The sequence below is a fragment of the Zingiber officinale genome, chromosome 5B (assembly GCF_018446385.1).
Source record: "Zingiber officinale cultivar Zhangliang chromosome 5B, Zo_v1.1, whole genome shotgun sequence".
Lineage (NCBI taxonomy): Eukaryota > Viridiplantae > Streptophyta > Magnoliopsida > Zingiberales > Zingiberaceae > Zingiber > Zingiber officinale.
In genome coordinates, this window is record NC_055995.1 from 87,503,228 (window position 1) to 87,518,069 (window position 14,842).

Sequence of the window (14,842 nt, forward strand, 5' to 3'; positions counted from 1 at the left end):
CATTTACAGATGATATTATTTTGGTAGATGAAATACGTGAAAAAATAAATGTTAAACTAGAATCTTGACGGAAAATACTAAAAAAGAAATATTTTAGGCTTAGTAGAGTAGTGTTGGACCGCTGGGGCCGGTTAGAAGGGGGTTGAATAGCCTGCAAAAATAAGGATCAACCCTTCTCAAACTTCTTAAACTAACACTTGCATAATAATTAAATAGACAGAAAGTAAAAGAAGAGGCATACAGGGATTTACTTGGTTACAACCGAGGAGGTTGTTAATCCAAGGAAGATGTCGCACTAGTATCTCCTTCAGGCGGAGAAGCCTCTTACAACGATGAAGCGCAAAAAGAAAGAAGCTAACTAAATTGAAGCGTATAAGTGTTGGAAAATAAATTGCTTAAAATGAATATAAAGCTTCTGGACCAAGGCTGTATTTATAGTCTTGGTCGGGATGCCCCGAAGTGTTTCGGGCACCCCTGGGAGAGATAAAACTTTATCTCCAACGTACAGATCTCGGTTTGATCGAGATCTGGATATACTTTCGGTCCGGGCGCCCCGGATGGGGAAAGTCAACATCATTGACTTTTTCAGCCTGGGTCTTCTGCTCCGGCTCTATTCGCCTCAGTCCAAATCTTTCGATCGTTTGGGTGATCTCAACCATCCGGAATAGGACTCACCCGAACTCAACTTCCGGTCTTCTCGAGCAGGCTTTCACTCTGGCTTCTCGTCCCTTGGAATCGTTGTGTGCTTCCTTCTTGTCTGCCAGCGTACTTATCCGCAATCTTCGTCTCTCGGTCGCACCCCGTGCCGACCTTCTCGCTAGCTGCATCTCTTGCTCCCCGAGCAGTATTTCGCTCCGGCTTTTCATCCCTCGGAACCACCACATGCTTCCTTCTCATCCGTCGGTGTACTCTTCCGTAGCGTCTCGTCCTTCAGACGTAAAATAATGAATAGAGAGAAAGTGTGATGAGAGAAAATGATAAAAGAGAGTGTGATAGGAGAGAGCATGATGAGAGAAAATATGATGTGAGAGAAAGTATGTGGCAAAAAGGCGATTCGCTCGCCCCCAGTGCCCCCACCAACCCGTCCCTAGGCCAACACGGAGGAGATAAATCACGGGTGGCTACTAACCATTAGTGCAAATGACCAAGACATGGGGGAGGTTATGCTCGGCCACACCGAGTTTCGACCCCAAGACCTCATGTGGCAACACCCCATACCTTAACCATCGCACCGCCTCGAGGGGACGATGTGAGAGAAAGTATGATGGGAGATGATGAAGAGAGAGAAAATGTAATGAGAAAAAATGAGGAGAGAGAGTGTAATGAGAGGGATTGAGGAGAAAGAAAGTATGGTGAGAGAGAAAGTATGAAAGAGAAAGTGTGATGAGAAAAAAGAGAACAGTGAGTGTGATGAGAGAAATTAAGGAGAGAGAAAGTACGATGAGGGAGAAAGTACGATGAGAGAAAAAGTATGTTGAGGAAAAAAAAGGAGGAAGTGTGACAAAAGAGATTGAGGAGAGAGAAAGTGTGATGAGAAAAAAGAGAAAAAAGAGTGTGATGAGAGAGATTGAGGAGAGAGAAAGTGTGATTAGAGAGAAAGTATGATGAAAAAAAGAAAGAAGAGATTGAGGAGAGAGAAAGTATAATGAGAAAAAAAAAATGTGTGATGGAAAAGATTGAGAAGAGAGAAAGTATGATGAGAGAGAACGTGTAATGAAAAAAAAGAGAAAGGGAGTATGATATGAGAGATTAAGGAGAGAGAAAGTGTGTGATAAAATGATGAGAGAGAAAATATGATGAGAGAGAACAAGGAGAGAAAAGTGATATGAAAGAAAAAATAAATAAATATATTTTGATATTTGATATTAAGGGAAAAAATTTTAGTTTTAGGTTAAGGGTATTTTTGGAATAAGGGACTATTTTGATTGATGAGAATAGGGTAATGACTCATTGAAAGAGAGGTACATGAGAATGAGTTATTACCCAATTTCAAAGATTCATTTCTTTATTTGCATTCCTATTTCTATAATCCAAACATTAGCAATAGTAATTAATGATTCTCATTCTCATTCCTCACTCCTATTCCCCTAAACCAAACACGCCTTATACTTTCATCTTATGGTATTTTTGAGAGAGAAAAATGACTTTCATCTAATGGATATTTTTAAGTGAGAGAAATGGGGTTTGTTTAGTTGCAAAAGGTGGAACCGTCACCTTAGCGGCCTCCTAGGTCCGGCCTCATAGATATCCAAAGGGGGTAAATCACTGTTAAGCTGAGCAGAAGGTATGACTGGGAGTTGAGTGGAATTTAAAGCACAGTAAACCGAAATTTTACGCTCGTATGCAACTGACGATCCTTACCCCCGAACCTCCGTTCCAGCCATCAATGGGGTTTGTTTAGTGAACGTTGGGGGCGTGGATAGCCTCCTTCGAACTATTTCTACATCCGTCACCGGACCTCACTCCTCTGCCTTCCCGATCCTCGTTTCTCGGTCATAGCCATGGCGATCCGAAAGCTCCTCGCGCTCTCTCGCCGCCGACTCGTTCCCTCCGGCCATCGATCCACCTCCACCACCTCCGCTGCTATTCTGGCAACTCCAGCCGCCGCCGCCCCCTCCCTGGCCAACCCCCCGGTGATGCCCTATGATCGGATTGCCCAGGAAGTACGATCCAAGATCAAGAAGCTAGATGATCCCGACCCTCGATTCCTCCGATATGCCTCCCCTCATCCCGACCTCGCAGACCACACTCCCATCCTCGCCGCCCCCGAGACCCGTGTGACCACCCTTCCCAACGGCCTCCGCGTCGCCACTGAGTCCACTCTCGCCTCCCGCACCGCCACCGTCGGCGTGTGGATCGACGCGGGAAGCCGATTCGAGACGGACGAGACCAACGGGACAGCGCACTTCTTGGAACACATGATCTTCAAGGGTACGGAGTCGCGGACGGTTCGGCAGCTCGAAGAAGAGATCGAGAACATGGGAGGACATCTGAATGCTTACACATCGAGAGAACAGACCACCTACTATGCCAAGGTGTTGGATAAAGATGTGCCCAAGGCGTTAGAGATCCTTGCTGACATACTTCAGAATTCGTCTTTTGATGAGAAGCGCATTGAAAGGGAGCGGGATGTCATTCTTAGAGAGATGGAGGAGGTAAAAGTTCATCATTTTCACCTCTTTTCAATAATAATTTTTACGTCATTGGATTGAGCCAAGCTCACTAACCGTTTAAAGTCCCTTTCTGAGTCGGCTTAGCTTGCCCATTGCCTGTCTTCATTGTTACCTTGAATTCCGTTATTGACTACTTTTTTTGTACTGTACATGATTCGATTGTTAAAGCCCCTCTTAACCAATATACGAGGATATCCGTGAGAGTCCAGATGGCCACTAATATAATTGATTGATGACTGAGGCAAGCACATAGTAAATAACTAAACAGAGACATCATTCTTCTTACAAATCTCATAGGAGCTTTTATATTGTGGTTATTAAACTGCTAGATTTCTGTAAAAACTAGAAGAAATTTCTGTTAGGTGTTTTTCCAGTGTATTTTGATTTTTTTTTTTTCTGTTGCAAATTGCCTGTTCGTTTTAGTGACCATGACCTTTTATGTACAATATTGCATTATTGCTATATCTAACTATGCAAAACCAAAAAATATGTTTTACTGCTTAAGCACAAACTGATGAACCCAGTTTCACTTGTTGCATTAAACTCCTTGTGTTTTGTTTATTGATTGCCAAGCTATTGTAGCTGACCTAATATGGTCATTTTGCAATTTCATTGGAATCCACATTGATTTTCCTGTTGGATCTGATGATTTTTTCATAGTCTACATCACCAACTAATTAAAATCATCATAGGCAAATTTACTCTGTTGTGTTCAACAGAAATGCATTTTGAAATTTGATTCAATGGAAGGAAAATGATATATTATTTTTTAATCTTTGTAAAGACTTGGTTTGAGAAATTTCAGTGCATTCACAAGTCTTATTATTATATTTTCCTTCTTTGGTCCTATACACTCAGGTCCTTTCTCTCTTAAATACAGGTGGAGGGACAGACGGAAGAAGTTATTTTTGACCATTTACATGCGACTGCATTCCAGTACACTCCGCTTGGCAGAACTATACTGGGACCAGCTCAAAACATTAATTCAATTACTAAAGAGCACCTTAAAAATTACATATCAACTCACTATACCGCCCCTAGAATGGTTTGCTTTTTTTTGTTCAAAATAACACTTTTTTTGTCCGGACACAGAATAATGTTGTTTATAATTCTTTAGGTTATCTCAGCTGCTGGTGCCATTAAGCATGAGGATCTTGTTGAGCTAGTGAAAAAGAAGTTTCCAAAGCTGTCAAACAATCCTATTACAGCATCTCAGTTGATGGCAAGGGAACCAGCTATTTTTACTGGTTCTGAGGTGGGATCAAATGTTAATACTTTATGAAGTTAACCTTTCTTATAAAATGAGAGAAAATAGGATGAGATGACATGAATATATTCAAAGATGATCAGATTCTATCCTTGGAAATATTTAGGTGAAGTTTGGTTAAGGGGTTTGGGAATGAGAAAATAGATTCATTTCCAAACCTTGTATTTGGTTGATGAGAATGGAATTAAAATTTTGGAATGAAACCTAAAAACTTGAGTATTGATGAAAATGAGAATTAAGTTTTGGACGAAAATACTCTTAATATATTTGCTCAATTTTTCTTTCATATCACTTTCTCTCCTTGTTCTCTTTTATCAAACTTTCTCTCTCCTTATTCTATCATCATACTTTCTCTCTCATCATACATTCTCTCTACTTAATGTCTTCCATCATATACTCTCTTTCCTCATTTTCTCTCCCATCATACACTCTCTCTCTCTCCTCATTTTCTCGTATCACACTTTCTCTCTCTTCATTACCTTCCATCACACTTTCTCTCTCTTCATTATCTCCCATCATACTTTCTCTCTCATCATATTTTCTCTCTCCTCATCCTCTCTCATCATGTTTTCTCTCCCATTATGACCCCACGGGTCATCCGAGTTGGTAAGTGGTGGCATGCTTGCCACATGAGGTCGCGGGGTCGAACCGCAGGGCTGTCGGGGCGTAAATCCCTGGACCCTGTGCACCTCACCCCACCATCACTTGCCCGCTCGGCTACCGTGATTTACCTCCCTCGTGATGGCCTGGGGTCGGGTGCGGCGGGGGCGCTGGGGGCGAGCGATTTCGCCTTTTTGCCACATGTTTTCTCTCCCATTACATTATCTTTCCTTATTTTTTCTCATCACACTTTTGCTCTCATCACACACTCTCTCTCCTCAATCTCTCCCATCACACTTTCTCTCTTCTCATCCTCTCTCATCACACCCTCTTTCCTCATTTTCTCTCATTACATTTTCTCTCTCATCACACTTTCTCTCTCATCGTATTTTTCTCTCATATCTAATTTTTCTCTTTTTTCCTCTACAGGTAAAAAAGAATATTTTGGTTTATTCCGATAGAAAATATTCAACTAACCAAATATTATTTTTAAGTGTGATATGCATACTCATATACTTTCTCATTCCACAATACTATGATTCCAATTCCCATTCCGATTCCGATTCCTAAGAAAGAACCAAACGTCACCTTAATTTGAGTGGAAGGAATATGGCTAGAGGGAGAAAAGAAAAACACATTAGTCAATTTAATAGTGAATGATTTACTTATTTTTAACATTACTTGTAGCATTGCCTTACATAAAACTCAATTGGGAGGCATATGATTCATGCAACCGACCCCAAGTAGTTGTGGCAGATACAAATTTGATGGTGGTGAAGTCAACCTTTTCTAGATAAAGTTAACCTCTCTTAGATATGTTATCTTTGTGCAAGATTGTTTTTTCTTCTTTGACAACTACAGTGTGTGATATCCAGGTTAGAATAATAGATGATGATATTCTACTTGCACAATTTGCTATCGCATTTAGTGGAGCATCTTGGACAGATCCAGATTCCATTGCTTTAATGGTTATGCAGTCTATGCTGGGTTCTTGGAACAAGAATTCAGGCTGGGGGAAGCACATGGGGTAAGTGGTTGTTGTTTGTTTTATGCTTATAGTTTGATAATACTAGATTTTAACTTACATTGCTTTGCACTCCTTTATGACTATCTACCTGTATTTAAACAGTTCAGGGCTAGTCCAAAGAGTTGCTATCAATGATATTGCAGAAAGTGTAATGGCCTTCAACACAAATTATAAGGATTCTGGTCTTTTTGGTGTTTATGCAGTAGCCAAGGTTAGCCATCTTTTCCTTATATCTTATGAGATCCTGTGTTCGTACCATAGAAGTGTGATTGATTGGTATACAGGACGTTTATTTTGTGTTCTTTGAATTGGATACATTGAACTTTATTACAAACTAGTCATGATTTAGGAAGAATTTTGCAGTAGATCCTGGAATCATTTGCTATTCATCTAGTTTCTCTTAAATTTGTTAGAGATTCATTCTTGTTATGACTATGTATCTTTGAGGAGCTGCTATAAACAGATGTTTTGCTTTGAAAGCATAGTTATTTGAGGTGTGAAGCGCCCAAAGCACATAGGTGTTGTGGGGCCTAAGGCATTAGGTGCATAGTGAGGTGCGTGCCTTACTAAAAGTGCCTGGGGTATAAATTTTTATAATTTAAACATATATAGGGAATTTCTGTCAAAATATTTCACTAACAAAATGTTGGGGCAATTTTCCTAGGTCAAGTTTGACCAGTTTGACTAAGCTTGAGTTGAGTCAAGCTTGAGTCGGGATTTGAGTTTTGATGTTTGACAATATAAGGAGATTGCTGGAGCAATTATCCAGTTATGGAGATGGTCAAAGGGTTGACCAAGTTGATGAGAATACAAGTCAAGTAGGTCAAGGTTGACAGGAGACTTGACTAGGAAAGTCCTAACTGGATGTTAGGCATTAGGAAAGTCCTAGTGAGGAGCTAGGCAGCAGAAAGTCCTGGTGAGGAACCAGGCAAGTGGAAAGTCTTGGTGAGGAGCCAGACAATTAGGAAGTCCTGATGAGGAGCCAGGCAACGGAAAGTCCAAGTGTGATCTTGGCAAAGGTTGTAAGTCCAAGCATATGGTCTTGGCAAGGTAAGTCCTAGTGTGACTTGGCAAGGAGAACTCGATAACTAGGATGAGGCCGAAGGAAGCTCTTGAAGGCAAGGCGTGAAGGATGGGGAGATATCCGAGGGACGCAAGGCTGATGGAGGAGGCTAGAAGGCTAGTTCGAGATTGGTCGAGTGTGGTGATAGAATCCGACAACTAGAATGAGGCCAAAGGAAGCTCCTGAAGGCAAGGCGTGAAGAGTTTACTTAGAAGGGCAGATTTAAAAAGTGAGGAAAAGTTTTCCGTAGGGAAAGTTTTTCATTGCTTACTTAGCGAGGAAGGATGGATTACTCCTCCTTTCCTCTCTTTCCTGGTTATCAACTGATGGATGGATGGATTTGTAAATCCATCCGCGAATATTTTTTTTTTGGCCCTTTTTTTATCAGCTCAAATCGGATAGAATTGCCTTTCTCTTCTCCTCTTCCTCTCTCTTCTTCTGCCGCATCTCCACCATGCCCACCAGCCACAGACAAAGCAAGGCGACCGTGCCTTAGGGCAGCACCGTGAGGCTACACGAGGCAACCGCGCCTCGCCAAGGCGGCACCGCGCAAACGCGCGAGGTGGCTGTGCCTCACGTAGGGTGGCGGCGCGTAGCCTCCCGCCAGCCTCACACGACTAAATGCCTCTTGCTTTTGTTTTTTATTTTCTTTCTATCATTTTTTCGCAAGATTTTCGCGATTCTTTTCCCTCTTCGTTCTCTTTTCTTTTCTCTTTTTCCATTCGAATAATTTTTTTTCCACATGTATTCCTTTCCCTCCTCAATCCGCACATTTTGGGAAACAAAGTGTAATTCTCATCTTACTAATCTCTATTACAAAATGTAAATTGGTAGCAGTGGATTGACAAAGTTGACATGTAGAATTTAAGTATATGGTCAAGCATGAGATATGAATGGTAAAAAGGTCTATAAACTTAAGATGATAGCAAACACAATGTCATACCTCATTAACATTAGTGCACATAAGTATGCAATTGCAACATAGGAGTTAAATGAAACATGAGGGAATTGTAACTGAAGTGGCTTGGCATCAAGTGGTTCTAATTAGTGTAACTATCGTATGATGAAGCATGTCTTAGAAAATTGTATGTGCATAGAGAAGGAAGGGTAGTTCCTTTATACAACGTATTCAGCAACAACAACCAAACTTTATCCCACTAGGTGGGGTTAGCTATATAGATCCTTTTACACCATTGGACTGTATCCCCTACTATATCATTATCTATACTTAAATATATTTTATCTCGTTTTATTATTGCTAACTAAGTCTTTTTTGGTCTTCCTCATTTGATGTGTGTGTTTATCATAGTTTCACATCGTCTAACTGGAGCATTTATTAGTTATCTAAGTATATGCCCGTATTCAAAGATTGGAAACTTTTGTGTGATTTAACTCTAATGGTGCTCAACATCAAATGATAGTTGTAACGAATAAATCTCATTTTTAGATTAGTTTCAAAATTGCTCCATATTGATGGTATGAATAACGCGTGATGTATCCCTCAGGCAAGTAGATTTTCTAATCTTTTTTACCTTTAGGTTGTCTTGTTGAGATGTTATCATATATGCAATGCACAACAGATTTTCTCTAGATCAAAAGGGAATTATTCACCTTATTGTTAACATGTTGCTTTTTCGTATGACAACTCTGCCACTACATAGAACTATTGTGAAGCATGCATCATACGCTGATTAAAGTTCTTGTGCAAAGTTACTTGTCTAGCTTAAACTCTCAAGCATTTTGTTTCAAATCTTTCTCATTTTGCTAAATATACTAAATTGTGCTAAGGGATCTGAAATATAAAGCTAGATTGTATCAAGATAATGGAGCATGATTCCTATCTGCTGTGTCTTTTTCTAATAGAAAACCTGCATTCAACTCCTGCCAGATTCATTTCACATAATAACTAACATTCACATAATAACTAACATTTTTCTCATTTATTACCAGCCAGATTGCTTGGATGATTTGGCCTATGCAATAATGCATGAGATAAGCAAGTTGTGTTACAGAGTTTCAGAGACTGATGTTATTCGTGCTCGAAATCAGGTAATTCAGTGATCCAATGTACTTTTTTAAATTCTATACATAACTGCATAGCTATATTCTGAACATCAAGATGATGTAAATATGATCTTGGATACTTTCGATGCAGAAAGATAATTGATAGCTTTCCAATGAGCTTCTGTTTTTTTCTTTTTTCTTTTCAAGATGCTACATGTAGCATCTTACTAGTTTAGTACTTTGGTTAACGTCTTTCATATAGAACAAAATCTTTATGAAACTGCACAAACAGTTTGAATGTGTGATTCTGTGGGACTAATAGTTAAGGCAACTAAAATAGTGTTGGTATCTCCTAAGTTACCTTAGAATTAATTTCTTTTGAGAAAGTACTTGCAGTAAGGTCACTTGTTGCATTTATATTTTGCAACTCAAATAACCAATGTGAATGTGAGTGTGAGGAGGAAATGCCCATCTACAGCATTGACAAAGTATGTCTTATAAGATGTAGAGAAGGTCATGGTTTATTTTGGTTATTTGTGTTTCTTTGATACTTTGAGCTGATATAGAATTCAAGTACATCATACAATTATTCTGTCAGAAAAACTTGTGCTGTTGGAATATATTTTACACTATTGTTTATCTTTTTAGAAATGTATGTTCTTGGTTTGTACTTTGTGGTTGAGAAAGAGAAGCATGGAATGTCAATTGATTGATTCTCAAAATGTTGACATGGATGCAAGAGTATTAGTTCATTGCATATATTTCTCATCATGTGCCTTCTAGGCTAAAGGGAAAATTCAATAAAACATTGGTATGCTAGCCATAATTCAAGGATCAGATTGCTAGACAGAAAACACTCGTACAAAAGGTTAGTGTACCATGGATTTGGAAGGTAAGATATATGATGAGAATATATCAGATGAATATGTGGGACCATAAAAGAGGGTTGGTTTAGCAAATATGTCTAGCTATTAATAAGCTTTAATAGATATATGATGAGAAGTATATATTTAGTATATGCATGTTTAATGACGGTGATTAAACTCTAAAGGTAGACAAAATAAATCAAATAAGAGTTGAATGGGTGAGAGGTTTAAGGGAAACAAAGGTAAATTTTAACTTAGTTGAAAGTGATTTAAAAAAGTATTGATTTAGCAGAAGATACGAATTACGTATGTGGACCTTGTTTTTTTGTTAATCCAGGTATCGTATGTGGACCTTGTTGAAATGACTAAGGGGTGGTGAATAGTGAGTAACCCTTGAATATAAATTTTCTACTCTTGCTAAAACATTAATAAGATTACAGAAACAAAATTAGCGGCGGAAATAAAACATAAGCAAGTCAAGACATACCACAATGCTAACACTACAATATAATGTGATTAGGAACCCTCGTTCCTATTCTATGTCCTACAACTTATTGAAGAGTCATTCCTAAAAGTCCACTATCTTTCTATTTCTTGGATACCTTCTAGTTCTGAAGGCGAGAAAACCTCTCACAACAATAAACTTTACAAGTTAATGCTTTTAGAGAATTAGGCTATAAAGAACCGCAAGAGAATAGAGAATAAGAATTTTCGTTAGCCTTTAAATGTTCCTCTTAGTTCTCCTTTTATAATCTTTAATATGCTTCAATTTTAATTACCATTCAATTGCTCTCTCACCAATAAATCAATTGGGTCAACTATTAGTCGACTGCTTGATCGCTCTAGCTTCCACTACAAATAATCTCTTGTCCCCTCTGCATAGTCTAGTGCCTAGCACATGAGATGCTGCCACCATGAGGTCTGGGGTTCGAATCTCGGCATAGCCGAAGTAAATGCCTCCTTCATGCGTTAGTCACTATTCTAAAGGCTAGTAGTCATCCGTGATTTACCTCCTCTATATTGGTCTTGAGACGGGTTGGCAGGGACGCTGAGGATGAGCGTAGTCATCTTTTGTCACCTTGTAGACCCTAGACCCAATCATAGGCTGAGTTCGAACCAAATCCTGCTCAGAACCTTAACTGAGTCCACAAGCCAATTACATGTTGATCAACCAAAATTGTAACCGACCCGTCTAGGGATAGGCTGGTTAAGTTTCCAACCCCAAATGAACCGTGAACCACCAGTTTGAGCATACTATATTGGAGGGCTTAAATATATTCAAGTGTTTTTTTTTTTAACTTTTCCAAATTTTTGAATATATTTTTAAAAATTAAAATATGAATAATAACCGTGAGCCAACAATGAACTTTGACTCGAAAGTCGAAACATAATCAACACTTCGAAGCATAATCAACACTTCTAAACTGTGAACTGTGGCTTTAAAGGATAAGGTTCGAGATTTTTTGAACCTCGAAACAGTGAGTTTGAACTGTCAACCATCAGTTCACAGGTGATCTGACTGTTGTAGCTTAAGTGTGTCAAATCAGCGGTTACTTCTCACTTTCTTGTAGAGTTCTCAAATTTCATCATCAGTCGATTCTCAACTGAACACAATAAAATGGAAGTCAATTGGCTAGTCAACAAAGTTCATCAGTTGGTTGGATCCACTTTATCGATTGGAACCTCTACAACGGTCATCCTAATGATCTACTTTTCACCCCTTAGCCCACTCCACATGTTATCCTTCATGCTTCACCTACTTAGTCCACCTTCTTCCAACTATAATCAATGTTGTGTCTCGATGCTCCTTGTCTTGTGATCATCCTAATGAATGACTTTTCACCCCGTAGCCTACTCCACATGTTATCCTTCATGCTTCACCTACTTAGTCCACCTTCTTCCGACAATAATCAATGTTGTGTCTCGATGCTCCTTGTCTTGTGGTCCTTCTAGTGTCCCATTCGATTCTTTTTTAATTTCCAATGACATCGATCCATCGATCCAACCAACTTGGTCACACCAAGTTAAGTTCCACTAGGTACTCCAACACGACCTCAATGCTTCTTGTCCTGTCTTTCGGATGCCTCATGCAACCTTCTCCAAGCTCCATCGGACCTCAACCCATTGAGCATGTTACTTTGGTATGTCAAGTCATCATCAGCACAACCTTATTATCAGCTCTGTGAGTTCGGATGCAATTGGGTTTGTGATTGGTTGTTTTTTTAGTTCTGCAAATGATCGGCTTCTAGGACTGGGGAGAGGTAGGTTATGAAACAATCTGACTTGCAACACAGAATATGTGGCCTAGATCTCCTGAATTTGACTCATATCAAGGTGCAACTTGCAACACAGAAATGTATACCTTGAAAGAAATCTATCTCGTTTGACTATAGTTACAAATTATATAGTTGTTATGTTTTGAACCTCTCTATCAATCATAATCTGAATGCTTGGCAGGCCAAGTTTATTTTATAGTTGTATTTTTTCAATTATAATTTTCTAATAATCAAGGATTTTACAGCTTAAAGCTTCTCTACAACTTCACATGGATGGTACCAGCCCTATTGCCGAGGATATTGGCCGACAGGTAATATTTGACAACGTACAATGATTGTTCACTAGCACAGGATATAATATTCGATTGCACGAAGTTTATCTTGTGGCCAGCCAGCCATCTTCTTTTTGCTACTAATTCTTTTTCTTTGCAGATACTTACATATGGTCGTAGAATTCCAGTTGCTGAACTTTTTGCTCGGATAGATGCAGTGGATGCAAGCACTGTTAAGCGTGTTGCTAACCGCTTCATATTTGATCAGGTGATTTATGATTAAATTCATAGTAATTAACTAATCAGGAAAAAGGGATGTAGGAACTTAGAATCTCTGGGGTACACCATTAGTTACATACTGAATTATTGTGGATGCAAATTGAACCCAACCTAATACATTTATTTTGTTCAATTTCTTCTTGTTGAACAGGATAATTAATTAACTATAACTAAAATGTCTTCACTTAATACATATATTATTGCTGGTGGAATATTAAGTGGTGGATATAAGTGACTTGGAATCTCGTTGTGGTATGCAATTGGTTCGACCTCTACATAGCAGAAATCTTAGTCGAATACAAATAGAACTGAACCAAATGCATACATTTCTGTCCAATTCCTTCAGATCTAACCAGATAACTAATTAACTATAACTAAATGCCTTCAGATAATGCATTTTATCATTGAAGAATACCTATTGTTGAGGATAATTTTTTTAAAAAAATAATGATGAAATCATGAAATTCTATTTCAGTATTTCCATAAAGATGACCCATTTGAGCCAAAACATGATAACTCTGTAGGAGTTGGTAGATTATGCAAGTGATGAAGCTGTCCATACTGTGTAATAGCTGCTAAACGTAAGATTAGTTTTTGCAACCTTGTTATAGATTAGTCAAAAAGGCATTGCATTAATGGTGTGTTTAGTTGGTTGATTGAGTGTGTCAGACTGGACAAATGAGCCAGATTAAACAGTTGAGTTGAACGGGTTGATTTGGCTAGTTGGGTCAAAATGGTTAGATAGGACAACTGGACTGAAATGGGCACAGGTGTGGAGATGGATGGTCAGTCTAGTTTGGTTGGACGGGTTGGTCAGTTTAGATGAGTTCAGTGGGCAAATAAATTGGGTCGGCCAGTTTGAATAAGTTAGCTAGGTGGTTCATACAAAGTAGATCAGTCAGTCCGGACAAAATGAATGTGAGGACAAGTCCGGACAAAATGAGTGTGAGGACAAGTCAAGCCAATTGGATAGAACGGATCAGTTGAGCTAAATAGATGGAGCAGGTTGGTCCTGCTAAGATGACTAAACAATCAAGTTGGGCTGGATGAGATGGTTAGTTGAATGGGTATAGTAGGTCCAGCAAAGTGGTTGGACCAAAATGACCAAGTTGGTCCATACAGACTACAAACTCATCAGACTAGATGGGACAAGTGGGCTAGTATCAAGGTGGGTGCAGTGACGGCCAGAAACATTATATCCCAATTAGTAAACCTACGAGCAAAGACATTATGGTCCTGCTCCCAATCTTTATGCCTTCCACATTCCTTTTTACCACCAAAATGCTTATCGAACACCTAGATTTCTTTGCCCATTGTTTTTATAATACCATGCATTCATTCAATTGTTTCAGAATGTACTTTTGGCTACTTCAAAAATAAAATCCATAGTTCTTTAATACCAATACGATATAGCATTGTTGTGGAAGCTAGGAACAACACAAGCAGCGTAATCTCTGTCTCTCTCTAGTATTCATCCTCTTACTTTTTTAGAGGCAGCAGTTTATCCAATGTTTGGCCATGCAGGATGTTGCACTTGCAGCCTTGGGACCTATCCAGAGCCTTCCAGATTACAACTGGTTCAGACGCCGAACCTATATGCTCCGCTACTAGTTCGAATTCTGCTCTGCTTTTGGTTGTTTGTTATCTATCAGTTTCTTTGTTAGCTCACCTTCCTGAAATGTTGTGGTAGTAGGTTATGTGTACCCTTGCCATCAAAATGTCTTGGGTCTGAAACATCAGTTTTTTCCCCTTTTCCCAATAAAACTGTTAACTGCCCAAGAGTTGAGAAATTCTGTTTTACTCGTAAGAATTTTCCTTCCATTTTGTTGTTTTCAAGGTTAGCAACTCAAAATAGTGGATTGAGCATCCAAACTGCTTCAAATACTATATGAATCCATTTTAATGACGCTTAAATGATAAATAATACCCCAACTTACAAATACCCAACTCAAACATCTAAGATATATATGCATAAATTTAAATTTAATTATTAGCCATAATTAAATATTTCAAGT

The 14,842-nt window shown here is 38.9% G+C and overlaps 1 protein-coding gene across 1 annotated transcript; it reads left to right on the forward strand.

The window, feature by feature from the left end:
- Positions 1-2,345: 2,345 nt before the first annotated feature.
- Positions 2,346-14,648, forward strand: LOC121984846 (probable mitochondrial-processing peptidase subunit beta, mitochondrial). The gene is made up of 9 exons (XM_042537996.1): positions 2,346-3,155; positions 4,054-4,218; positions 4,291-4,428; positions 5,916-6,067; positions 6,170-6,278; positions 9,081-9,179; positions 12,522-12,587; positions 12,709-12,816; positions 14,352-14,648. The coding sequence occupies exons 1-9, from the start codon at positions 2,502-2,504 to the stop codon at positions 14,436-14,438; spliced, it is 1,578 nt and encodes a 525-aa protein (XP_042393930.1). The 5' UTR covers positions 2,346-2,501; the 3' UTR covers positions 14,439-14,648.
- Positions 14,649-14,842: the final 194 nt, after the last annotated feature.